This window comes from Exophiala bonariae, assembly GCF_035927105.1.
Source record: "Exophiala bonariae strain CCFEE 5792 chromosome Unknown scaffold_1, whole genome shotgun sequence".
NCBI classification, from domain to species: Eukaryota; Fungi; Ascomycota; class Eurotiomycetes; order Chaetothyriales; family Herpotrichiellaceae; genus Exophiala; species Exophiala bonariae.
Genome location: NW_027042476.1, coordinates 748,692 through 772,392, shown reverse-complemented (window position 1 = coordinate 772,392; position 23,701 = coordinate 748,692). Strand labels below are relative to the sequence as shown.

The 23,701-nt window shown below is 49.4% G+C and overlaps 7 protein-coding genes across 7 annotated transcripts; 2 read left to right on the top strand and 5 right to left on the bottom strand.

Annotated features, from left to right (window-relative positions):
* Positions 1 to 1,648, bottom strand: LTR84_000278 (uncharacterized protein; the record flags this gene model as incomplete). The annotated part of the gene is made up of 2 exons (XM_064843909.1): positions 1 to 1,546; positions 1,611 to 1,648. 2 exons carry the CDS (start codon positions 1,646 to 1,648, stop codon positions 1 to 3), a joined length of 1,584 nt encoding a protein of 527 aa, XP_064711769.1.
* A 907-nt stretch (positions 1,649 to 2,555) lies between these two features.
* Positions 2,556 to 3,598, bottom strand: LTR84_000277 (uncharacterized protein; the record flags this gene model as incomplete). Its single annotated transcript, XM_064843908.1, has 2 exons — positions 2,556 to 3,377; positions 3,479 to 3,598. The coding sequence occupies 2 exons, from the start codon at positions 3,596 to 3,598 to the stop codon at positions 2,556 to 2,558; spliced, it is 942 nt and encodes a 313-aa protein (XP_064711768.1).
* Positions 3,599 to 9,363: 5,765 nt separating this feature from the next.
* LTR84_000276 (uncharacterized protein) lies at positions 9,364 to 10,167 on the top strand (the record flags this gene model as incomplete). The annotated part of the gene is made up of 1 exon (XM_064843907.1): positions 9,364 to 10,167. The coding sequence occupies one exon, from the start codon at positions 9,364 to 9,366 to the stop codon at positions 10,165 to 10,167; it is 804 nt and encodes a 267-aa protein (XP_064711767.1).
* Positions 10,168 to 15,372: 5,205 nt separating this feature from the next.
* Positions 15,373 to 19,387, bottom strand: LTR84_000275 (uncharacterized protein; the record flags this gene model as incomplete). Its single annotated transcript, XM_064843906.1, has 7 exons — positions 15,373 to 16,530; positions 17,627 to 17,725; positions 17,778 to 18,174; positions 18,226 to 18,581; positions 18,627 to 18,958; positions 19,037 to 19,256; positions 19,316 to 19,387. The coding sequence occupies 7 exons, from the start codon at positions 19,385 to 19,387 to the stop codon at positions 15,373 to 15,375; spliced, it is 2,634 nt and encodes an 877-aa protein (XP_064711766.1).
* A 619-nt stretch (positions 19,388 to 20,006) lies between these two features.
* LTR84_000274 (uncharacterized protein) lies at positions 20,007 to 20,381 on the bottom strand (the record flags this gene model as incomplete). Its single annotated transcript, XM_064843905.1, has 1 exon — positions 20,007 to 20,381. One exon carries the CDS (start codon positions 20,379 to 20,381, stop codon positions 20,007 to 20,009), a length of 375 nt encoding a protein of 124 aa, XP_064711765.1.
* A 1,133-nt stretch (positions 20,382 to 21,514) lies between these two features.
* On the top strand, positions 21,515 to 21,962 carry LTR84_000273 (uncharacterized protein; the record flags this gene model as incomplete). Its single annotated transcript, XM_064843904.1, has 2 exons — positions 21,515 to 21,795; positions 21,851 to 21,962. The coding sequence occupies 2 exons, from the start codon at positions 21,515 to 21,517 to the stop codon at positions 21,960 to 21,962; spliced, it is 393 nt and encodes a 130-aa protein (XP_064711764.1).
* An 81-nt stretch (positions 21,963 to 22,043) lies between these two features.
* On the bottom strand, positions 22,044 to 23,045 carry LTR84_000272 (uncharacterized protein; the record flags this gene model as incomplete). Its single annotated transcript, XM_064843903.1, has 4 exons — positions 22,044 to 22,234; positions 22,294 to 22,610; positions 22,683 to 22,951; positions 23,004 to 23,045. 4 exons carry the CDS (start codon positions 23,043 to 23,045, stop codon positions 22,044 to 22,046), a joined length of 819 nt encoding a protein of 272 aa, XP_064711763.1.
* Positions 23,046 to 23,701: the final 656 nt, after the last annotated feature.

Below are 23,701 nucleotides of genomic sequence, written 5' to 3'. Positions count from 1 at the left end.
TCAGCCCATCTTCTTCTCAATCTTTTTCAGAAATCTGCCCACTCCCTTCTCGATCTTTTCCGCATTACTTGGCCTCTGCTGAGAACTGCCCGATGACTTGGATGGTCGAGAATGATGATGCGTGTTATGCTCAGCCTCGGTAGGTCGGTAGAACTGACTATGCACATCGTAAGGATTACCTGCCGTTGCGGGCGGCGGTTGCTGGGCAGCTTGACCATACTGATAATTCGAGAAACCACCCGCGGGTGCTGGCTGAGTTGCTTGCCCGGCGACCGCCAAGTAGTCTGGATACTGAGGTTGGACGTGCTGGAGAGGTTTGTGAGGTTGGCTTATGCTTTGATAGAATTGCGAACCAGGTGTCTGTACAGGTGGTGGCTGACCGAAGATATGGGCATTCGGATCACCGTTGTTGGGTGCATAAGTCTGGGCGGCAATCGAGGGATGCCGATGGCCATCCGGACTGGTCGCACTTGGGGGTTGGTTCGAAAAGCCAGTGCCAATTGAAGTGCGCGGAGAAGTGGCTGCTTGACTTCCAAATGATATTGGAGTTCCGCCAGCATTGGGACCAAATGATGGAGGTGGTGGGCTGGTAGTTGGATGGCCAAGGTTCTGGGGAGGAGGTGATCCATAATGTCCATAAGGGTTCGGATGCGCGCCTGGTGGTACACCATATTGCTGCTGCTGTTGGTGGTGCTGCTGATGCATATATGGATTGTCATGTACTGCAGCCGAAAGTCCAGTTCCGTCGGCCCCATCCACCGGAGGCGGGGTGTCCTCACGATGAGCGATTGGCTCGGGGGCAGCAGGAGCAGCAGGATTGTATGCTAATGGAGTATAATTGTGGTCTGGTTGTGAAGCCCTGGCTGGGTTCCTGGCATCCTCTGTGGTCTTTGACGGAATAGCAGCAGGTTCCTGTGCAAGGGACGGTGCCTGAAGAGTCGGTGGGGGTGGCGGAGGAGGTATATGTCCCAGCGGAGGCTGAGCTGCAATGGGTTGTTGGGTTTTTGCTTTATGGTACGCGGGATCCGAGATAGCAACGTTTTCCAGATTTTGAACCACTGGGCTAACCATATCATGATGATCAGCCTCTGGTTCTTGATCGACCTCATCAAGGTCCAACTGATGGCGATCCAGGAGCCTCTTAAAGATATCCAAAATCAACTTGGCATCCTCTTGCATCCAAAAATAAAGTTCGATTGTGTGGATTCTATATTTCGTAGTACCGGGGTCTCTCGGATCCGCACTAGCAAGCCGCCATTCATCTGGGTCTCTGCCACGGGCAGATGACGGAGAGGAATCCGGCTGCGAAGTCCCATCAACCTCCAGCGTTACCTTTGTGGGGAAACGCAGGGTATTGGAGATCTTGACAGTGTCAAGGAAGCCATTGAATGCTGCCTGATCCGGAGTGCCAGGATGAAGAGCTAGCTCAATGCGACTCGTGTGTCGCGTGGAGTTATAGTAGATATAGAAGTAGGAAGACTTGTCGAAGCGATGGAGGAAGGGTCGCGGACTGGGGGCAGCGAAGTAGCTGTGCACATCCACAAACCTAAGAATGATCAGATGCCGTTTGTTAAAACCGTACAAGGCTGTGAAAGAAGGAAGATCCTCACACTGTAGCTAATGTCTCCTCGCCAGGGAAAGGTGGCATGGTGTCGGTGGGGGATTTCCAATGAGGTGTCACGCAAAAAGAGTTCGTAAACGCAGCCTCAACATCGAAGGGTGTTGGTGTGTTAGACAAGACTACAAGGAGACATCTTGGTGGATCGCGACACCGTACGAATAGATCAGATTCCAGATGCTTTTCTGGCGGCTATCTGTTGCGTATGCCTTTGAATGAAACTGTGCGTCTACGCAGGGCTGACGTTGGGCCAGCGAACAGGGCAGCAAGTGAATGATTCCTTGTTTTGGGGAAGTGGATGCCGCCGCCTTGTGCTCAGCCCCTCAATAATTTCGGGAAGGTATCGCGAGTGGCCGTCTCCTACGTCATCCATCTGCCTATCTAACCTCGTAACGCCCATAGTCTTCCCATTGTCATGTAACAAGCAGGTAGTCGGCAGTACAGTCCTCAAGCCGCCGTCGGCAAGAATGACTTCTTAATATGCAGATTCAAGGGTATCCGACCTTCTCGTCGGCCCGCCGAGTTCGCTGGGTCGTGAACCTGAAAGCCGCAAGAGGGTTTTGACCTGCCAATGTTTTCAACGTTTGTCATGGTCAGAAATGGAGAATAGCTGAACTGATGTGTTTTGGTCTTGCCGCTGAATGAGATATTCCTTCTCATGTTCGTAGCTGTCTGAACAGGCTCTGCGCCCAACGTAACATAGACCACTCTCCACCTCGGAGTACCCAATGATTCCAGCACTGCCATGAGGAAAATGATTGCCTTCGTAACCCTTTTAGTCGCTTTGGTATGTGAGGTGCGGTAAGCGTCCCAAGTCGCATGGCATGGCAGTCATCTTTCTTGAATCCCTGACCAGAGTAGCTTTGCCGAAGACCACACCCTATGCTCAAGTCCACCCGGGAGTATTAACACTTCAGGTCGGGGCCATTAAGTCAGACTAGCCACGCATTGCGACTACAATAGAAAGCCACCCATCCGCATAACAAGCGGAACGGTATAATTCTTCCAGATGGGCATTCATCGGAACAGGGGCTCCGTGCAGGAGGGGAGTTCCAAGCATGGTCGTTCTTCTCGAAGGGAAAATGCTAGGCAAGACATTATGCAGCGCGTTTCCTAACGTTTGAGGCTGTCCCGCAGAAGGAGCTCGCAGCGTCGCGGGAGTACCTTGGAGCGTCGCGTTGATAGTGGGTGAGACATGAGATTGAACGACCTTGATCTGAGCCTTGCTTGGGTCATGGCCCGGAGAGGACGGCAGATAGACACGTAATGGGATGTTTCTGAGTTGTCCTGATGAAGGCACCAGGGAATTGTGGATTTTCGAAAAAGTCATCAAATCGTTTTCTTGAGCAGATTTCCACAACGCCTTGCTCTCCTGAGTTGACAGCGTCATGATAGGTTTGGCGGTGCCGGACCGTAAGAAGTCTGCCTCCTTGACGGAATTGATAAATGAGTCGTGAAGCACAACGGGAGTTGCATCCGGGAGACTAGGCTTCTCTGAGGAACCTTGTGTGAAATGCAACGTCAACTGGAAGGGAAGAGGGGCCGAATCTGAGTCTTCGGGGCCGGCATCTGATGTGGATAGAACATAGACATCGTATAGCAGACCCAGTGGTAAGTGCCATTTGAGCGGGACACCTTCGAATGTGAAATAGCCATGATATGGAGACACTGTTTCAGGATCCGCAATCAGATCCGCCGAGAAAAATTTATGCAGTCGTGGAAGCAAAAGAGGTAAGTATGACAGACGTGGAGACGCGACCTGGCACCACGGTTTGTATCAGCCCTATCATTTCCTGTCTGGGCCGATCGATGAAGAGGAATTGACGCATCGCAGCCCAACTCCAAGTGCCGAAGACTTACCAAGTAAGGGTCAGCGATGTCGAATCTTCGACACTCTGATGCTGCTAGTCTTATTTCTAGCGGCAGTCGAGCATCCCAGACCGTTTGCTGCAGGGTTTGTAGAGCATCCCTGTGAACCATGATACCGGGCGTTCGAATCTTTGATGGAGGAACCGGAAGGTTTTACTAGCTCTTCCAGAAATCTGCTGACAGACGGGAATGACCTGGCGAGTCGATTGGGAACGGAAGATGCACTCCACGCGAAGGACCATGTCTCCTCTTGACGAAGACAAGATTCGACCAGGCAGAAATGAGTGGATCGGCAAGAATGATACTTACGAGTAGGTATGAAACACACACGCCACGAAAAGGTTCGGGAATTCCAGGAACTGTGGCTACCGGCTGTGGCTCAGGAGATGGAGACGAAGATGGAGACGATCCATCAACGGAATTGATGCTTGAGAATTCCGACGGCACGGTAACGGATACTCCCACTGACACAAGTGGGCAGACGGGGTCCAGATGGTAGGAAATACGAAGTAAGAAGTGTGTATTTAGACACCAGAGGTATCCAATATCACGAGCGCAAAGTGGATTTCGAACTTCCGTCGTTTCTGAACGTAAGAATGAGAAGAGCTGTAACGAGTTATCGAGGCGGCCTCCCAAGATCAGGGCGCTGAAAAGGTGCCTGCCTCCCCCAGAATTTAGGTACCAGCAGACCTCTAGTTAAAGGCTTGGCGTTTCGGCCTCAGGCTCAGCTTAAAGGTTACTCGGTACGTGGTACCTAGAGTTTCCAATGCCAGCAGGAGTGCTAGTCTAGGGGGTAAAGGTACTTAGTAGGTACCTACATAGACCCGGTGGTAGTCGTCGACGATTGAATGCATCTTGGTGACTTCGGGAATATTTTCAGCATCCGACTTGTTGTGGGTAATCTACGGGTGGACTGATTTCCCACCAAATAATGACAGGGTTAGGATTGCCTGACCAGCACCACAAATATCGAAGATAGCTGTCGATCATACTGGCGACTCCCGGCTCCCGACTCCCGGCCTGCTTGTGGAAAAATTCTTGAAGCCCCCAAACTCCATAACCTGCTCCAGACGAGTAAGTGACGACCAAAAGCAATTCAGATGGCTCCAACTGGTCTCTTATACGAAGTACTTAGGACTCAGGCTCCACAATGCCACCACAACTTATCACGCAAGCCCCTGTCGGCACCAAAGCTTCACAGAGAAGTCTGGAAACATTGCTTATTTTGGCCCATCGAACTACGGATACTAAATAGTAGTCATCCCCCAATACGAGCCTTTAAGCTTGCGCTTGATGTTACGAGGTATAGTGGTGATCAATGTTTGAGAGAGACTCACTCGTGCATTAGCCAGAGAAGAGAATGTTTGAGTGTGACTCTTTCTGCAGTCAACAGGAAGGGGAACCCAGGTAAAATTATTTGATGTAGCAATTTTCCACCCAAGATATATCCGCACCATCACTAACCAACAATGTCAATCTCAGGTCAGAATCCTGGCTCTTCGTATTCCAAGCATCATCTGCTCCTTTATCCGTAGTTGAGGTTCCTAGTCGAAGCTCAAGTGCCGATATGCTACAACAACCATGATCCTTACAAAGAGTCACTGGCCCCTGGCTGTGACCTGGTGAAGTCGCGTTGATAGGATGCCGCTGTGACGGTTCACCACATTATCCTTGTGGATACAGTGTGGTTCCCACAGGCAATTGCTTGTGAAGTTGTGAGATGAAGTCTACGAATCGGGAGCGGCCACTCCTGGAAGTGGCCCGAAGTTGTTGGGCATCAATCTCATCCGTGTCCTTCAAAGATGTTGAGCCAGTCTTTGAGAGTTTGTACGTTCGCCCACGTAGACAAGGATTTGGGGAGGAGTTTCGCTTTTACCATCAACAATTATGAGAAGCCTTCATTCTCAATGAAACAAGCTTGTCCTTCCACCTATGGTTCTCGATCGATCGACAGTGGAAACCTCATAGCTTGCAAAGCCCTAGAGTCCGGGCCGAAAAAAAATCCCATAAAGTCAGGCCACAAGACCTTTGCATTTCCCCACCTTCATGGCGTGAGATGGTAAAGAGATATCTCAGACAAGAAACGATATCTCAAAACCACAAAGTAAATGCTACCTGTAAGTGGACTGGAGTGACTATTCGTCCCTGCCGAAACATGCAGAGCCTACGGGTGGTAGAAAATTGCAATCCGAAACTGGGCCACTCATCGAATACTCCTGAACGTTTTCGTTACCAGTACCTTGGGTGCATTGGGAGGCAAATACTACGCGGATATTAGGTAATGTCTTTCTCAATCATGAAGCACAAACTTGGCCTTTCGCATCAAATCTCAGCAGCCGGAAACAGGGCGGAGAGTCTGAGGTCGTGCTTAGCATGTATCTAGTTGGCGCCCATGTGATTTCTTTAAGCTGTAACATGTAACCTGTAACCTGTAACCTTGTTAGGAGTAAGGGTGAAATTTAACGGTTGAGTTGGCCTTGCCATAAGCGCATCAAGCGTCAGCCACATAACATTAGATCAGCAATCGCACATGCCGAGCAATAAAAGAGCGGTATTGATTGAGTAAAGCCATTGGTCGGGCGATATGTTCTGACTGCTGCGTCCCCAAAAGTGGTAACCGATTCGGCTGGCGAAAAAAATAATAATAATCGGATGTGTCACTTTTCTGTCCACGGAGGGCTTGTATAGCGGATGGCGCAGTGGCGACTGTGTCCTCAAAGGGAGTATTCCTGCCATTTGTAAACAATTCCTGGTACGAAGCTACCGTTTGTGGCTTGCAGCAATTGCGGGGGCTGTGGTTGATGTGATAGAGCTACCTAGTGGTTTCCGAGACGGAGGAACCCTCAGATTTCCTCACCAATTCCAAAGCGCTCCAGGCCACAGAGAACTCGGACTGGAAGAGAAGATGGGAGGATTCCTACCTACCGTATCGAAGTCTCCAGAGATAGAGTCCAGAGGTCCGCGAAGGTAAATGTTACGGAATAAGATGCCTGCCTACGTACTGTGTCACGATGATTATTCGTGCCCAGTATGGATACTCATGGATTATGCGTTCGCGAGTCGCTCGTTTGCTGCTCTTTCCGTTCCCGCAAGCGAGAATAGATTTACATGACGGGATGGGAGTTGATCATGGGCCGAGGGATCTTCCGTACAATTTAGGTATGTAGTCGTACGATCCACAACGTGGAAGAACTCGATAGCAAATAGACAACTACACTGTTTCCATCATGATCGCTCATTATCGTTTGAAGAAGCCTTCTGGAACTCTACTTTCGCACTGAAGCAAGATCCTGCTCAAGGGAGGTAGGGCCCTGGTTCTCGTTCATAGAGGGAGGAGAACAGTATGCTAGGGCGACCCCGGCTTCTATGCCCAATAATGTACGAAGGACTCGGTACCGTACCTTACGGGGTAATAGCTACCTAGCACTCAGGCTGAGGGTTGGACTCGGCAAGAACAAGTGGTCTATCATCTTTAGAAGGTTCAAGCAGGACTATCGCCTCCAGAGAGTCTCCTGTTTCTTGAGCCTGAGAGGTGGAGATTGATGGTCAAGCACAGGTCACAGTCTCATCGATGTGGTTCCTCCAGTCAGGACGATCCCATGTCTGGCGGTCGGGGATGACGATCTTGCAGCTGGCGCCTCCGTACTCCAGAGACTTTGGTGATGAGATGGACTGTGCAGCGGCATGGTCGACTTCCCCGCGCCAATAAAGGGCTCAGTAAGAATGGGCTTAGCATTGCGAGGCTCCAGGCGGGTTGTGTCTTGCTGGGCCTCCGTGTGAACTCAAAAGCCATCCTAGGCTCGTGCCTCGTGCCCTCCGTGCCTAGCTAAGAGCCAACTGAGTTAGTGAGGTAGCCACCTCCACTGCAACTAGCTAAGACCCGATCGAGGGTCAGATTTGTCAGGGAGTTCGCCCCTAAATAACGAGGGACTGGGTGTCGCTTTGCTTTTTTTTCCCTTTGTCCACTGTGTTGATTCTTGAACGGCTGAGTCTCGAGAGCGGCCTCGTACAACTCCCGGGCAAGCTGTTGCATCTGAAGATTAAACCGCCACGGATGTGTGGATGTTTGGGTCTGGCTGAGCTGGTGGCCCTGCATCAACCCCAAAAGAAATAAGCCATCCTGCTGCACCCTGGTCAGATCTAGGAGTCTACGACGCTTAGAGTCAGATCTTTCCAGGCTAGTCATCCGGGTGAACCATCCAGGGATGCTGGCTAACCTCAAGTGCATGGCTTCCGCCCGGAGTACGGAGGGCCAACCGTGCTAGTAACATGCAATGCACCACTACTGCAGACAAGGTTCGACTGAAGATCTCCAGGCTCGATTTGAAGGGGCATTCATTTGGGATCCCAGGTTCATGGCAATCGTAGTCGCTGTTAGTTCATGTAGCTTGCCCATTTGGAAAGGAAGTGCAGGTGGTGTGCAGGCCTGCAATCTGGTACTCCATACGATACTCTTCTCTTCTGAGTTGTGACGCTCGTGGTCTTCCGCTGTCAAACCTGTCAGTGTGCTGTGTGTCCAGTCCACTTGTCTCTTCTGACTCCCCCGCTGTCAACCACGCTTTTTGCCCTGTCGACGCGCTTCTCCCAAAAGCCCCCTTTGGCTGAAGCCCCAGAAACAAAATACAATAATCCTTGACAAGTGCAACGCCCTCACTCCCTGGCCTGCTCGACCGAGTGCTTCATCCTCTAGCTTTTGCCCTCTGATACCCAGTGCTCCATCTTCCCCTCTCCCCTTCTTCAACCCAGAGTCCACTTCTCTCGGACCTTGCTGCATTGCTTCTTCCGGAGCCAGACATCCACAGTCCACCAGAGGCGGATCGACCAGCTCAAGCCACTTCCTTGACGTTCCTCCTCCCTTCAACACCCTCTTACTCGTACTAGTCATTCTCGGTAGGCCTGGTCATCTCACACTTCGCCTTTCCAAACCCCTCGCTTTCGCTTGCCTACCCGTTAGTTCCCAACTCTCGAACAATCAGAAGCACGGCTCTTGGCGCCCTAGTATCCATTCTTACACCCCGTCGTATCTTCCCTGCTCTGCTTTCACCACGGCTTGAGCTGCCAACTGCTAGCGACAGCTACAACAGCAAACTCGTCCTCAGGCTCATTCTTTTATTCTCCGCCCGTGCCCACCACTTGATTCCTTGTTCTCCATTTCACTCATCAGTTCGCCCGTCCAAGCTTACTCCGCCCCAATTCACGGCAACTTACGACTACTCCTATCTGGAGACTTTGCTGAGCTTTGTACTGGCAATTACTCCACATCATCTACTTCGCTGTTTGTCTCTGGCCCAGGAATCCTTTCCCATCATCATCACTGAAGAATCCGCTTCTCATATCGACACTCCACAGTATATTTCTTATTGCCAGTCTGGCACGCGTCAACCAAACCTCACCTTGGACTAGAACACGCACTGACGCCGGAAATCGTGGCCCGGTATTCCCGCCGCGTCCCGCCATGTCTCAAGTCCACTTTTGATCATCTTGACCTCGACAGCTGCTACGACAGGAGGACATCTATTCATGCAAACACCATCAATCATTACTCGCCTACCATCTAAGCACATCTTTTGTGTCAGCTCATCCTGGTTTTGAGCACCACTCTGGCATTCGACTAGCCAAAACACTCGACCCGTCCAGTCTCAATAGGGCTGACAGGCTACTTCCCGTGCTCATATATCTTCGACCCTGCTCCTTCTGGTTCTGGTCCCGGTCACTACCTACGCGCCCTGCTTGCGACCACATACACTTATAAGTGTGCCATAGAAGCTCATTCGACTCTCAACTAGGGGCCACCTTAGGAAGGACAGTTCGCAATTTTTTGTTCTCAATAACGGTCTTTCTCTCCAATCATCCAATGTTCTGAACGTCTACGAATCATGATACCATGGACTACCTTTGGGTCCACCGAATATGATCCTGATTGGCGTATCGAGCTGAATGAATACAACCTCTTCCACTATGTAGAGCGTGGCCCAACACAGCTGACACGAGGTCTGGACTCGAATATGCTTGAACAAGCACACGAACGCCAATTTGCAATTTCCCAACTCGGCCTGGTCAGCGCTGGATTTGAGATCGAACATACCGCACGCATAGAGCATGCAATACACACCCTCCTCGACTACTATACCGGTCATCAAGACAACGAAACCCGACTTCAGCCAACATCACCACATTGGGAACATCTGGCGGACTTCAGCTCCTCGAGGGTTTCGACCAGCTTTGAACCTCTCCCACCATTTGACTCTGAGCAGTCGACCACCACTTTAACAGCAACACGTGCGCCACCGCCAACTCTGACGGTGGAAACCTCACCAAGATCACCTCTTGCACTTATAGATCTCATGAACCCAGAACCCGTCGTCGATGTTAAACCTTTAAAACGCAAGTACGCTGGTGATCATAGTCCGCCGGTTGTCGATGTCGATTCGGCAGATGAAGTTTTCGATATTGAGAACGAGAAACTTCTCCCTCGAAGTTTGGATTATATCCGAGCATCAAGATCCTCCATTCCAAGGTTGCCTAGGACTCATAGAGAACCACGAATGAGACGGCCTTCGCCAGTAAGGATAACCTTACCTCAACACCGCAAGCGTCCTGCCTACGAGGCACAAAACGCTGAGACGGAAGCGCACCTACTTCTGTCCTTTTCACATCAATATACAAGAGTTGTAAGCTAAATTCTTGGTGATTTATACTTGTCGTGGTTGGGCGAGGCTACCATGATACGCGTATCATGTCATCTGAATTTCAAGTCAAGGCCACACGATGGCTCATCCAAATTTGCAGGACAGGCTGGTTATTCTCAACATGGGAAAGCCTTGCTTCTCATCATGGTCGGCGACTCAATTGCATGACATCTGCGGGTTCACAGTACCGCCAAGACACAACGTCGTCAATTTCTTTTCTTCAGGGACTCGGCAGTGATGGGAAATGGGAATGGATATACTCTTCCATATGCCGAACGTGATAGGAGTCTCAACTAATTACATTTTATTCAATGATTGATCTTTTACGAGCGATGGCGCTGGTGGGTATACATGGGCTATTTACTTTATGAACTGGTACATAGCTTCTTGGCGAGTGATGATAGGAAGATTTATTTTCAAGGGTTTATATTACTTGGACGAAAGATCTTTGAGTGGCTGCATCTTACGGGGACACATGCAAAACTCTCATGTACTTATCAATTCGTCAGTAGGACGAGACGGCAAGGATATCTCCAGCAATAGGCATTCATCTTATCTCTGCTCAATGTCTCCTTTGCGACTTGCATTTAGGCGAATTGTGACCTCCGAACTACTTGTTACCTCTGTGTAAGTGTGATGTGATGTTGATAGTGTGCCACAGTGGATCATACCTGCAACAGTAACTAAGTAGCTTGAGACCGAAGTCGCAAGGCTCCGGCTGGACGAGATGCTTCCCCTCTGGAACAAATACTCCTTATAGGGCTGATCAGCACACTTGCAAATCGTCTCGACTTTACATGGTTGAATGGTTCGGGGTGGAAACTCCTCCCCATTCGTAGTACCATAACGGCCTGAGCGAAGATGGCACCTCGTCGGGGGTGGCCTTGCTTTAGGTGCACCCGATATATCCGGGCGTCTAACTAGGTCCTATCGAGCTAACTAATCAGCAATCTATCGCTTCTCAATTCCATCGCTGACCACCCCCCTATGCCAAAAGTACGAGCAGAAATCAGAAGGCCAGCCTCGCTTACCTAGGCGAATGACCGAGGGACAATGGGATCCTACCCTCCCACAGCCTTGACTCAAATATCCCGGGTTCCTTTGTGTGATACGTACTTCGCGAGGTACAGTAGTCAGCATATGCTGTTGTAGTGATTACTGAACTTCCTTCTGTTGGTGAGACGTCGAGACGAGAAGGGCGGGAGAATGCCTGAAAGGATCCTGGAATAATTGATAGTCCGATGTAGTTTCCTGTCGTGGACGGCCGGCCCGCCCCTGGTCGGGGGTGTGACGCGTGCTTGCCCGTTTGGTGTGTCTTGCTCGTTCTTGCCGCCCAAGGAATTTTGAGACGGAACAATGTCACGCTGACGGGAACTGCATCTCCAACCACAAGAAACGTATTCGTATTTCTCATTTCCTCAACTGGAGGTGAGCCAAGGAGCTGAATGTCTTGCCGGGCTTTTACCTTGTCACTCTGATTCGGCTCTGAAACGCTAGCATTTACCAGCAGCTCGGATTTTCACTGACTAGTTACATGTCATGCCACTACTCGGTACCCAGGCTCGTCTTTGACGTGTATTTGACGACATGGCAAGAAGATCCTTTAGTCATGTCCTGCCATCAGAGTTTCCCCCAAGAGATCGGATTTTGGTGCTCGAGCAACATTCTAGGCAAGGGTGCTTCAGCCGCATTGTAACTCAATGCATGGACATTAAACATGGCCTAATAACGACAATCACAACCAAATTGAGTCGTGCTTGAAACCATCACGGAAAGCAGGGTACAGGATGCAGGAATCCCAGCTTCACCGCTGAGCGAGCTCCGTGTTGTACTTGTTCACGGTGTACTCTTTAGGGAGTACGGATATTGACGTCTGCGCATCTACACGGTTCTACTTCGGTGCCTGGTTCTTTACGTGAATCCTTTGCGTCCAAAAACGCCCCTTGGCGGCCCATCGTGTCGGTATTCCTCTCTCCAAAGGGGGTTCTGCAGCGCAATCAAGTACCTGGTACGAGGTACGATGCATTTAGGTAAGGTTACTTGGCCTTTGATGAAGATTAGGCGATACTCCCAACAAGAAGTTGGCCGATTTCCTCCCGGAAATGACAACCCTCAACCATGCCGCAGCCATGAAACGCTGGGCTATGTCCCTATCTGGCAATCGTGCTGCGGTTTATTGACGTTTTTAACACGCTCTTCCAGAATTACAAAGCCAAAAGCTGAGAGCTAAGGTTGGTGCCTACCTCTTCTTCTACTGGTTGGGGGGGACAAGGATTGCGCGCATCACAAGATTGTCCCGTCGAGCACCGAATGCAACCTCTCGGTGCCAAAGATGAAATGAACACTTTATTCCATCTGCGCTACTCGATAATTGCTAAACGTGGCATCTTCCCCTGCATTTGTTCGATTATTATTCCATGCAGGAGTTGAGATTTAGGTAGACCGCTTCATCCCCGATTCGCAATTCTCACACGGATAAGAGACCACCGATTGGAGATCGAAAGTACCTTCCCCGCAAGGTCTCATGGCTAAGGTGGGCCTGCAACACCCAGCGCCCCTCGGCGGCCCCTAATAAACCCTGCGGTTGTGCCCGGGGCCGTTTCTATCCATGCTCTGTGGATACGACAGGTATCCAACAACAGGCGCTCCGGGTACACTATCCATGCTGATTAACCACCATCAAATCTCCTCACTGTCGATAGTCACATTTTGACCCTTGCAGACCTCAATTTTCTTTGGAGGCTGATACGGTCATCGTTCTCTGCACGGATTGAAAATCACCCGGCCTTTCACGCTTTGTGCCCAGCCTCGAATCATAGCAGTGCTATCACGGATGGCAAGTCAAGTTGACTCTGGCACCAGTCGTGTAGACTCCTTGTTAATTACTGGACATCGCCCGAAATGGCCCCTTCCACCTTACGAACTTGCTTTATAGCAGACACTGACCACAAGGGCTTCGCAATACGGAAGTCTTCAACAATGTGGTAAACAAGCGAGGTGGTCTGTGGCGAAGCTATATTCAACAGCCCAAGCGTGCTCAGATACAGATCGGTGAAAACATCCAATTGGCATTGGAAGGTATGTACAAAAGACATTGATGCATGTACTTTAAGACGTGAAAAATTGCTCCTGATATCAGGAACAGGACCTTCATTTCGTATTGGCATCAAGTTGGTGCACCATCCAGGGTGCCTCATTAAGCTGACCCCGATTGTAATATAGTCCCAACCTATGAACTCCCTGTCGCACAATCAAGAGCAGCAGTGCGTCATGATATAGTCGGGGTTCGCGGCCGCCTCAACTGTTGTGATAATCATCCTTAAGTAACGTTCAGACCTAACTAGTCGACGCGACCCGAAATTCCTGTTTCGTTCTTTTCGCAAACCCGATTGAATCGCTTTCACGCTGAGGTAATTTGCCATAGCACTCAAAGAGTGAGCCAGTCTTGGCCTTGGCTGTTCAACCAACCTCGAGTGATGCGACTGCTGACAGTCGTGCTAAAAATACTACCCGAACGATTTGTTGTAACACCTACGAGTAAAGTAGACCCAACCAGCCATTAAGCGAACTCTTAGTCATCCGAGAATGATTTCACTTCCTGAAATGGTGTATTGTTTTGATGGCAGAAATGCCCTCAGCACCCTGAAAAGCCAGTCAATAACTTCCATTACTGGTAGTGCTTGGGATTTATCCCGTCTGTCGTCAGCAGTATGGTTACAACAACAAGCTGGGTTTTTCGTTCATCTGACAGATTACCCTCACCGCGATCTCTGCAGTAGTACAGAACGAGGCTGAGACGAAAGAGTGACAAAACGTGGTCGCAGCCACCACGCAAGCTCTGGCCATGACTACCGTTGTCGTTCACAGCCCCCCCCTCTCTCTATTGAGGACAGTGTAAGCAGCATGCCTATGTCCGATATTTTCTGACATCGACCCGATGCAGCGGCGTCAAGGCTGATAGGACGGTGTTATCACCTGGCGGACACCCTGCATCTGGATTTGTGATGCGTGCATTGCATTGCTGGGTGTACCATGCTGCGGCCGCCATGAGACCCATTGGCTTGGCTTGTCTTGCATGGGAGCTCCTTACGGAGTGCTGCAAAATAATTCGAAGATTTTTCGAGGATAAATACTCGTGAGGCCGTACTGCGTGGATCTGGGAATGTTCTTGTCGAAGCTTTTAGACCTCATTTGCATCGTTCACACACTTTCCATCCTCGTTGAGGTATTGCCTGGCGTGCTCCATCTCTATCCAGCTCGGGATCTGGTCGACCTCACTCCAAAAATAGTAAAACCCACCCAGCATCAACAATCATGGTCGCTGAATCTATCGATAATAAACACCACTATGGTGTCGGCGGTGCAGGTTAGTCATGAAAGAAATCCCCCACGCACGCCCTCCCTTGTTCATCGGTTGAGATGCCCCTCTTGTCGCATGATGTCGTCGGCTCACTTTTCAAAACTCCTAGGGAATACCGCAAGAGCACACGCAACGGAACCCCAAAGCATTGAGCAGGGCCGTGTTCTGCAGACTTCACGAGAGGCACGCCACCACAAATTCAGCACCGGTATTGGCGGGCGAGGGAATATCGTGATGGCACAGAAAGCCAGTCAATCTGCCGATGAAAGATTGGTTCGATTGCTCCATGAAGAACTCCGAGTGCCGCAGACTGTGCTATTCCAGAGACGGCATCACACTGGTATCGGTAGGGACTTGCGCCTCCCACCCCAAGTCGTTGTTGGCCGGGGAATGGCAGAAGTTTCGGGCTGACTGTTTTCATTTTCTTAGGAGGTTATGCAAACATACATGAGCCTGATCCAATTGAGTCCGAGAGCCGGGGACGATTGTCAAGTTCGACGAAGGCGGGGCGAGACGAGAGCACTTCTAGAGGAAGCATAGCGGACTCGATGAAGGATTTTCTGATGGGTCGAAGGAGTAGCTCGTCGGCCATGGCTTACTCCAATTGATCGTTGACTAGAGCAGTTGGACGGTCGAGTGTTTAGCTTGATGGCATTAGCGTTGAAAGTCTGGGAGGTTTACAGTGTATACTAGGAGCACAATAATGTATCGGTTGGCTTACTGGTCGCATGTTCGAAATATACTTCACTTCGTCCAATTTTGGCCTGGTTTGCATTCACCGTACTGCGTAGTTGACGATCAAGGTGATCGATTCGATTAGTGGGTTAGAATCTCCATCATGATGCTCCTGAGTAATACCTCTTGAGTGATTCAAGCTTTCGTGTCGAATGAATCTCGCCGTTTGAGCCCTGTACACTTGAGGGAAGAGTATCCCAGTGTTCCATCCTCGCAATTTCGAGGTCAATGTTGAGATCGTTTGGATCCGGCCTTACAGCGCTGCTGTTCCTCCCAGGGTGTGAAGTGCGTGTAACATCAGTTTTAATCTTCGTTAAGTCCACGAATTCTGAAATGTCGTTCTCATCAGCTTTACTGGCAGTACTCTTGCGCCGATGGGTATTTGAACCATTTCGTTTTTCCGGCTCCGACAGGGCGGTGGAAGCGCGGCCATTACTTCGAGGCCCGCCGACGAAATGAACCAGTTTCCCAAGGATAGCAAATTCGAGTTTGAGCTTGATGGAGTAGAAGACGGGTTTGGTGGTTGTTTCGAGGATGTACAATGATGCGCACTCTAAGCCAAGTAACGCCAGATCCATAATGATGATGAGGATATTAATGGCCATTAATTGATACATGAGACGATGGGTATTGCCTTTGACCGAACTCCGAAGTATTCGAATCGTCTCGAGAATGTAAATTGAGGATAGGATTATCTCTTGTAGAAAAAATCCACACATTTGAATCTTTTCCATGACGTTGTATCCGCGAACAAAGACTTCCGTGCTCGTGTCGCTATTTGACCCACAGGTAAGCACAGTTGTCGGAATGTGCAACACTATAGCATTCGTGATAATCATCCATTTCGTATACAACAGAATTTTGTCGCCAGTTTCACCCGTCACAATGAGATGTAAGCGTGACCAGAGAACAATCGCTTGGCCTGTGACCATAGGGTACCAGCCAATTGAGAGCAGAAAAACCGAGAACCATTTCCCTCCCCCCGTCAGGATTGAAAAGTACTTGAAGATAAATCCAAGCGAATATGGGATTATCCCAAGGCTTGATATCACTAAGCTCCAGAAGTACAAGCCCTTGAACTTTGTGAAGGTGCCGAAGATGAGGATGAGAAGTTCAACAACGTTGTACATGGAGAGGCCGAGGAAGAAAGCAATGATGACTTTCAGTGCCAGGCTATCGCCCTCATAGCCTCCTGTTATCCCAAGACCGGCAGAACTCGGCGAACTTGAGGAAGATGTCGAATTTGAAGTCATGATCCGCTGATATCAGATCTCAATAGGCGCTTGAAGACCACAGCAGTCACACAACAAGTAGTATAATGATTTAGAGATGTTACCAAAAGCCATGGCTGATGTGTGTGAATTTCGCTCGTCAAGCAACTCGTTGGTACATGAGTTCTCGAAGTTGACGTGAGGACGTGGTATTCGTGTACCTCGCACATTGCCAGCTCTGTCCATGACGGAAACCTCAGAACAGTTTGCCATGTCGAGTTAAGCTTGCAAGTCCCTGACTTTGCCCCGCGGATTGAGGTCTTGGTATCCTTGATCTTGAACCTCCAACTCGTAATGATGTTCAAACGGGATACCAATTATGGCAGGACGATGGTCGGCAGAGTCAGAGCTAACGGCCGACCGTGCCGTGTTTGCAGCACTCCTCCCAAAAGTTCACCAGACTGTCTACGTCATCCAAGTGACCCTTTTGAAGTCACACGTATCGCCAGACCATCTTTCTGGTAGATCGTCACCAACGTATCCATCTAAACACCAAGTAACTAGCCTGCCGAGCACCAGAACCTTGACAATCTTTGTTAAGTACGATCTTGTTACTGTTAACGAAGTGGGAGATAACAAATAGTTGGCAAGAGCTGAAGTACTCTTCTACGGCGAATGTTTAAGAGCAAAGTGAAATGACGCTTTGTGGATTTGTGTCTCGCCGCATCAAAATTCCCGATACTTTCTCTCGGACATATCGTTTGGTTTGTAGTCTCACTCCTCGTTTGGAAGAAGGATCTGAGAAGTACCTATGCATTATAAACTACTTTCTTGGTCCGCCTACAACAGCTCAGCCTTGAGTGCTCTCTTAGGTAATTAACTTTCCAATGCTGCTGCTGATAGAAATTGATTATATTCGAATGTTCAGCGCTGGGCTTCGGGTTCGTTCCCTAGAGGACTGGATGGTATACTTAATGCTTCAGCGAAGCATATCAAATCAATGTTTGACGAGACTTGACTAAGGGGCTGGAAGCTCCAGATGCTGTGCTTCATGTCAAGCTCCAACTCTCTTTACATGCACTTTAAGGCCATTCTGGACAACAAAAAATGTCGTGTGCGAATGGAGCGGCTCTCCAGGTCTTACCAATTCGAAGTCGAAGTTCATGATGAGCTGTGGTAGAATCTTGTTCATCTCAAATTGAGCAAGATTTCGACCAATGCAAAGATGACCTCCTCCACCAAACTACCCGCGCATTAAGTTAGAGTCCTTCGGTCGAATTTTTAGCGTTACATACCTGATACATGTGCTTCTTCATCTCCTTGACATCATTCTTCAGCCACCGCTCTGGCCAAAACTTGTCGGGATATTCTCCATACAACGTTTCATCACGATGGACCACCCAAGCATTTGTCGATGCAACCATGCCCCCTGGATATCGCTTGCCGTCGATGGTGGCGCCTATGGACGGAACATATCTAGGAATACTTAGGCCAACAGCTGGTCTCATTCTCATCGTTTCCATCAGGCATGCTTGGAAATACGGTAAGTCTTGTGCTTCTTGCCAGCTGACTTGTGAGGAGAGACCCGCCCCTCTCACCTCCGCCGCCAGCCGCGAATATACGTCTGGATTTGACAAGACAAAATGGCAGAAAGATTGCATCGTTGAAGCAGTTGAGTCAGCGCCTGCACCACTGTTGCATAGTCAATAAGGGTAGTTGACCCGTTAAAGAAGAATCACTCACATAGCGCCATGCGAGATAGCGAAGATATCCATCTCAGAAAAACTGGTTGGACTTTTGTCTCCTCCTTGGATCAATTGACCAAGCAGATCTTTTCTGTCGGGACTTAGGAAAGCAGCACCACTCTGTCTCCTCTTTCGTACTTCCCCCATGGCCATCTCTGTCAGCTTAGGCATACCGATTTTATTGATAATGTACTGCAATAGTGGATTGAAGAGTAAGATATGGCGAAGTTCTGGCACTTGGCCACACAACCCATGGTACCACTGAATACTGTCGATAAATGCAATGGTTCCTCCGACATCCTTTTCCTGTTCCAAAAATCCATACCGTTGAGAGAACGCGAACTCTCCCACGACCTGCACTGATCAATAACAAATCAAAATGGAGAGAGGATGCCTCACATCGAATGCAAACCAGTGCAGTAGGTCTCCTAGGTCGCAGATTTTCCCGCCATCAGCGTATTGCCTGAGCTTTTCCACCATTTGCCTCTGGACATCTTCAATCCAAGTGCTCATTTTTTGGACGCTAGCAAGGCTGTATGGGACAACTGCAACGCGTTTCATTGCTGCATGTTTCCACTCCCTGGTCTCTGTGAAAATATCGGGGAAATCCTTTGGAGGAAAGACGTTATAAAACTCCGTCTTTGTGAATCCATTTCCTGGAGCGAGAATATCTCGCGCCGCTTCCGGTGAAGCAAAAGAGAGTTCATTGGGGCCTACACGAACAATTGGGCCTGGATATGAAGGCGTCCGTTAGTCTACTCAAGACTACAAGATATGACATTTACGTTCCGCAGAACTGGGATGCTTACCGTACTTGCGGTGTATCTGAATGAAATCCTCCTGGAGCTGCCCTTTGGATACAATCCAAACCTTCCACAGCCTGGTCAGTGAGGCGAGGAATGGGCCAGGGTATGGGGATAGAGGAGAGAAATATCGCCGGTAAATGAGGCGCCCAATCAAGAACACCAGGATTAACGTCAGAACCTGCTGTTTGATCAATACCCATACATTGATAGTGAGGGCAACGACCTTTAACGTATCAGTCATCTCTGAAAACCAGCCTTGCTACCTTAACAACACTGAATTACTTGAAGGAGGCAAATTGTCTTGAGAGTTTTCTTCACCACCACGACGAATCGACGTTGATATTTGTACGGCATCTCGGCCCTTTCAAGAACACCGTCTTCTTAACCTTGAAGCTTTAAGGTCTCACGGAGCATGCTTGACACCGCAGTCACTCCACAAGCCCGATTTGTGGGGCTTAGTTTACCACCTGGTTGTGGATTAGCCGAGGTTTTTTGCCCAAAAAACGGGGAATCGAGATGGGAGTTTGGCACGCCTGTCGAGTGGGTGGGAAGCTGCCTGTACGAGTAAGTATACAAGGTTGGGGGTGGGTGAACGTGCCTGCCGTCTCCCGGCCGAGTAACACTCCAGTTTGATCGATCATCAGCTGACTCATGAATTCTCAGCTTTACCTCCCTTTTATATCACCCACGTCGGTCTCGCTCTTCATTCTATGAGACCCTGATTTCAAGATCGAATACACTTTGATTTATCACACAAAAACTGCAAATGCTTCAGCGGGTCACGTTACAGCTGGAATGTCTTTCATTTGAAGGTCCCATAAGTCGAATCGAGGAGCACCAATTGCTTAAGCTAGAAAAGAAGCCCTCTGATATGGCAAGCTTGCTTGCTATAAATATCTCCAGATCTCAATTATGGATAGCCGCATTCGAGAGATACCCTGGGGAAATTAACAATGCAAATGAAACAGTTTGTTCACTGCTTCATGAATGGCCCGGCACCACGATCAGTGGTGACCCCTTTGTCCTCCTTCGCCCCTGCTTTGGAATCAGGTCCCTCCGACTGGATTCCAGTTGCCTTGCTCGGACTCTCCTGCGGATCTGGTTGCTTAGCCGGATGATCTCTTCCTTTGCTGCTGCCGGTTCTTTGTGCCTGCTCTGTGTGGTCTGTCTCGTGGGCTCTAGAGGGATTGTTAGATTTTTTGGTCTGGTCGACTTTCACTGAGCCGACAACGTTGGAAGAGCTGTATCTTTTGGCGGGCTTCCAGTTTCTAATGATCGGTATCCTAGTCACTGATGTGTGTCGGAAGAACGCCGTCATGACCGGCGGGGATCGGTTTATTGACAGCATTTTTGAATATAGGATATCTGTAATTTGATGGTTATTCCTTGACTAGAGCGTCTTTATTGATCTTGAATTTTCGGTAGTCGAATATGGAAGTGTGGGATAGATAGAAGCCATTCCACGATCCAAGCTGTTATTGATCGGTTATGCATCATTAATGTCTCCACGTCATCGTTTCAGCGACCGGATGTATATTCCTTGCCCTGACGATCAATTCTTCCGGCTGCAATATCCATCTACTAGGTACGGACCTTGTCTTGACTGTTAGATGTTACTCACAGTATCTGCCCCCTGAGGCTTGGGTGCTTCTCGAGGTCACGCTGGAAGTGCGACATCTCTGATTGAAGAGCTTCTTCCCTCAATGCAGGGCGCGTGGACAGCCAGCTTCGTAAGCGGAGTTCGCAGACGTCTCCACCAAAGGATGCGGCATGAAGTCTATCTCGGCGAGTTGCTGCTGGCAGAGGCAACCATCAGGGGAAAAATGACAGTCCAGTATTTAGGTAGTCGATCAAAAGGAAACCTCAAGAGAAATCAATCGTTCTTGGACCACAGGAGTGCTGCGATGCCCATTTAAGTTGGAGAATTACCATGTAAGGAAATGTTCCCAAGAATTGAGTAATCTCCTCCTAATCATAGCCCTACGTTAGGTGTGAATATTCATTAACTCATAAGCAAGGCAGCTGCCACGGCATTTATACGTAAGAACAACGGTACGCTACGAGGGAATGTTTCCCCCGCGAGACAATTTGCGGGGCAAAGGGGGCGAGGATCGGGTGGAGTTTCCGGGTACATGCACGTCATGTAGCAAAGCCTAACTAAAGGCCATCACTAACCACCCAGGTAACTCGGTGGTAATGAAGTTGGCTGCAGAGCTCACGTGGTTATCATTTCTGTTATTTCACCACAACTTACAAACTTTGCCAACATAGCTTTTGTGGTATCGAGACCATTGAAAGGCTCACAGGTTGCCCATACATCATGCCAGAAACTTACATTAACCCGGCACGGCCCAAGATTCGGTTCTCGTTACTGGAGTGTATTGCAATCGGCTTCGGCGCGGGTGTCGTTGGTGTAGCGTTGTGCGTGGAAGAACGCGTCCATGAAATGAAAACATCAGATTCTGATCAATGAGCAACAGCATGACGATAGCAGAAAAAACCGAACAGTCCATAAGCCACCGACCAAACTCCTATGTCCCCGGGAAGACATTGGCTCGGTTGCTGAAGTTTGACTTCCACTCGTCTCCGGAGAAATACAACTGGAGCATGCACTGGGGCCAGGGCATACTCGCCGCAGGCATTCGAGGCGCCATGAGCTACTATGGCATTGTCGGGCCTTTTGGAAGCTATTTGTTCATGGGCGTCAGACTGCTCATCGATCAGACTTTGGAAAATTGGACTGGAGTGGGCTCATTACCGTGGTGCGTGGTGTTTGGGAGTCTTTTTGCGTCTTGTTCGCTAATCAGGGATCCTTAGGACTTGGCCAGTGGGTGAGCAAATTGTCGATCTGGCTCATAAGGCTATCTTTGCGGCGACCACGGGCTATGTGGCGGATCGGTTGATCTTTGGAGAGTCATTGAATGCATAATGTGATGAAATGCCTGAAGAACATGGACGTGAGGTGTCTACATCACAAATTGTACTTGCTGCGATTGGACTATACTCTGACTTATATCCACTGCTTGTTTCCGAATTGCGAAATGAATGCACCACCATAACCATCTTCGATAGTGATTTTCTCCCAGGTTGATCGCATGATTGGGATGGCTTCTTCTACTGGAGTTGCACCCTTGAAGTCAGGAGCATATGCCGCAATCTTGGTCATGAACCCCATCAAACTCTGGATCTGTTCTGGAGTTGCTGTGGACCTGGATGAGAAAGTGCCCAAACAATTGAATGTTGAAGACGAGAATACTCACAGTTCGCGAATTGGCCCACCTCGACCACTCCTGGGCTCATACTGACGAAGAGCACACCGTCCTTCTTATACTGCGCATTGAATTTGGCAACAATGACGTTCATGGCCGCCTTGGAGGCAGCGTATAGAGTACTTGTCTCGATCTCGAAATTGTTGATCAGATCGAGGTCAGCATGGCCACTGGAGATAGCGATGACTTTCTTGGTCTTAGCCTTCAAGACGAAAGGGAGGAAGAGGTTGAACAGGTGGATATTCCCAACGACGTTCGTCTGGAATAGTTTCGATGAGACATCCTCAAGTTCCTCAACCTTGTCACGCCTATTCAAGACATGGTATTAACCACAAACTGGCCAGTACAAGGATTGGGCAGACAAAAAGAAGGGGCCATACAATGCACCGATGGGATCATAAGCGTCGAAGTGGGATGGAAAAGCTCCATTTGCAACCAGATAGTCAACCCCACGATCCCCAAGAATCTTGCCAGTCTCGGTAGCTGCTTTCTTTAGGCTGGCATAGCTGATGAGATCCGCATGGAGAATGTGGACATTGGGACGTTTGCCCAGTTCTGTTGCCACTTTCTTCTCAGTCGCAGCCTTGTCGCGGACCAGACCAATGACCAGGTTATTCGGATCACTAGAGATCTGCTTGACCAGTTCGAACTGTAATGGGTTCAGTACGGGCCACTCATAATACTTTGGAACATGCACTCACCCCGATTCCCTTTGACACTCCAGTGATAACGTAAACGGACATCTTGGATTGAGTTGCGCTTGGTGGAGGATACGAGGAAGAGTATCGAACGACAGTCTGGGTTTTGAGCCTGTGTCGCAGTCTTCTTATACTCCAAGCTCCCGCACTGTCCTTGCGGGATTCCACGAGCTAGACCGCGCATAGTTCGAGTCCGTTTCATTGTATGTCTGCAGAGCCTTGTCCACCATAACCTTCAGAAGAATCGCTCCGTACTGACAGGCGTGTACTTCGGCCGTTTTCCACGGTAGATATGTTGTATCCTCTAAACTTACAGCTTGGAGTGGTAGCACTGACGTTTTTGTGCTTGTTCGACGCACACTATATAGCAGATTGAGATATACCTCCTATTGTCAAACTTTGTGCGTGATCATTGGAAGCTCCAGTTATGAGTTACAGTCTTGGTTGGCTAGGCCCCCGCAGGTCGGCATCGCGTGCGGGCGACCACCCAATAGGCGTGTACAGGCGCCCAGCGGATGACAAATGGGGGCTGGAGCATTTCCTTCGTCTTCACCTGAGACAGGACGGTGAGCCGGCTCTGGCCTAGTAGAAGTTCTTCAAGAAATTTAACCCTTGAATATGCCCAAGCACGCAAAATCGAATGCCTGCCACCACTGTGCAAGGTCGAAGCGGAAATGTGGTCGGGAACTGCCGTCTTGCTC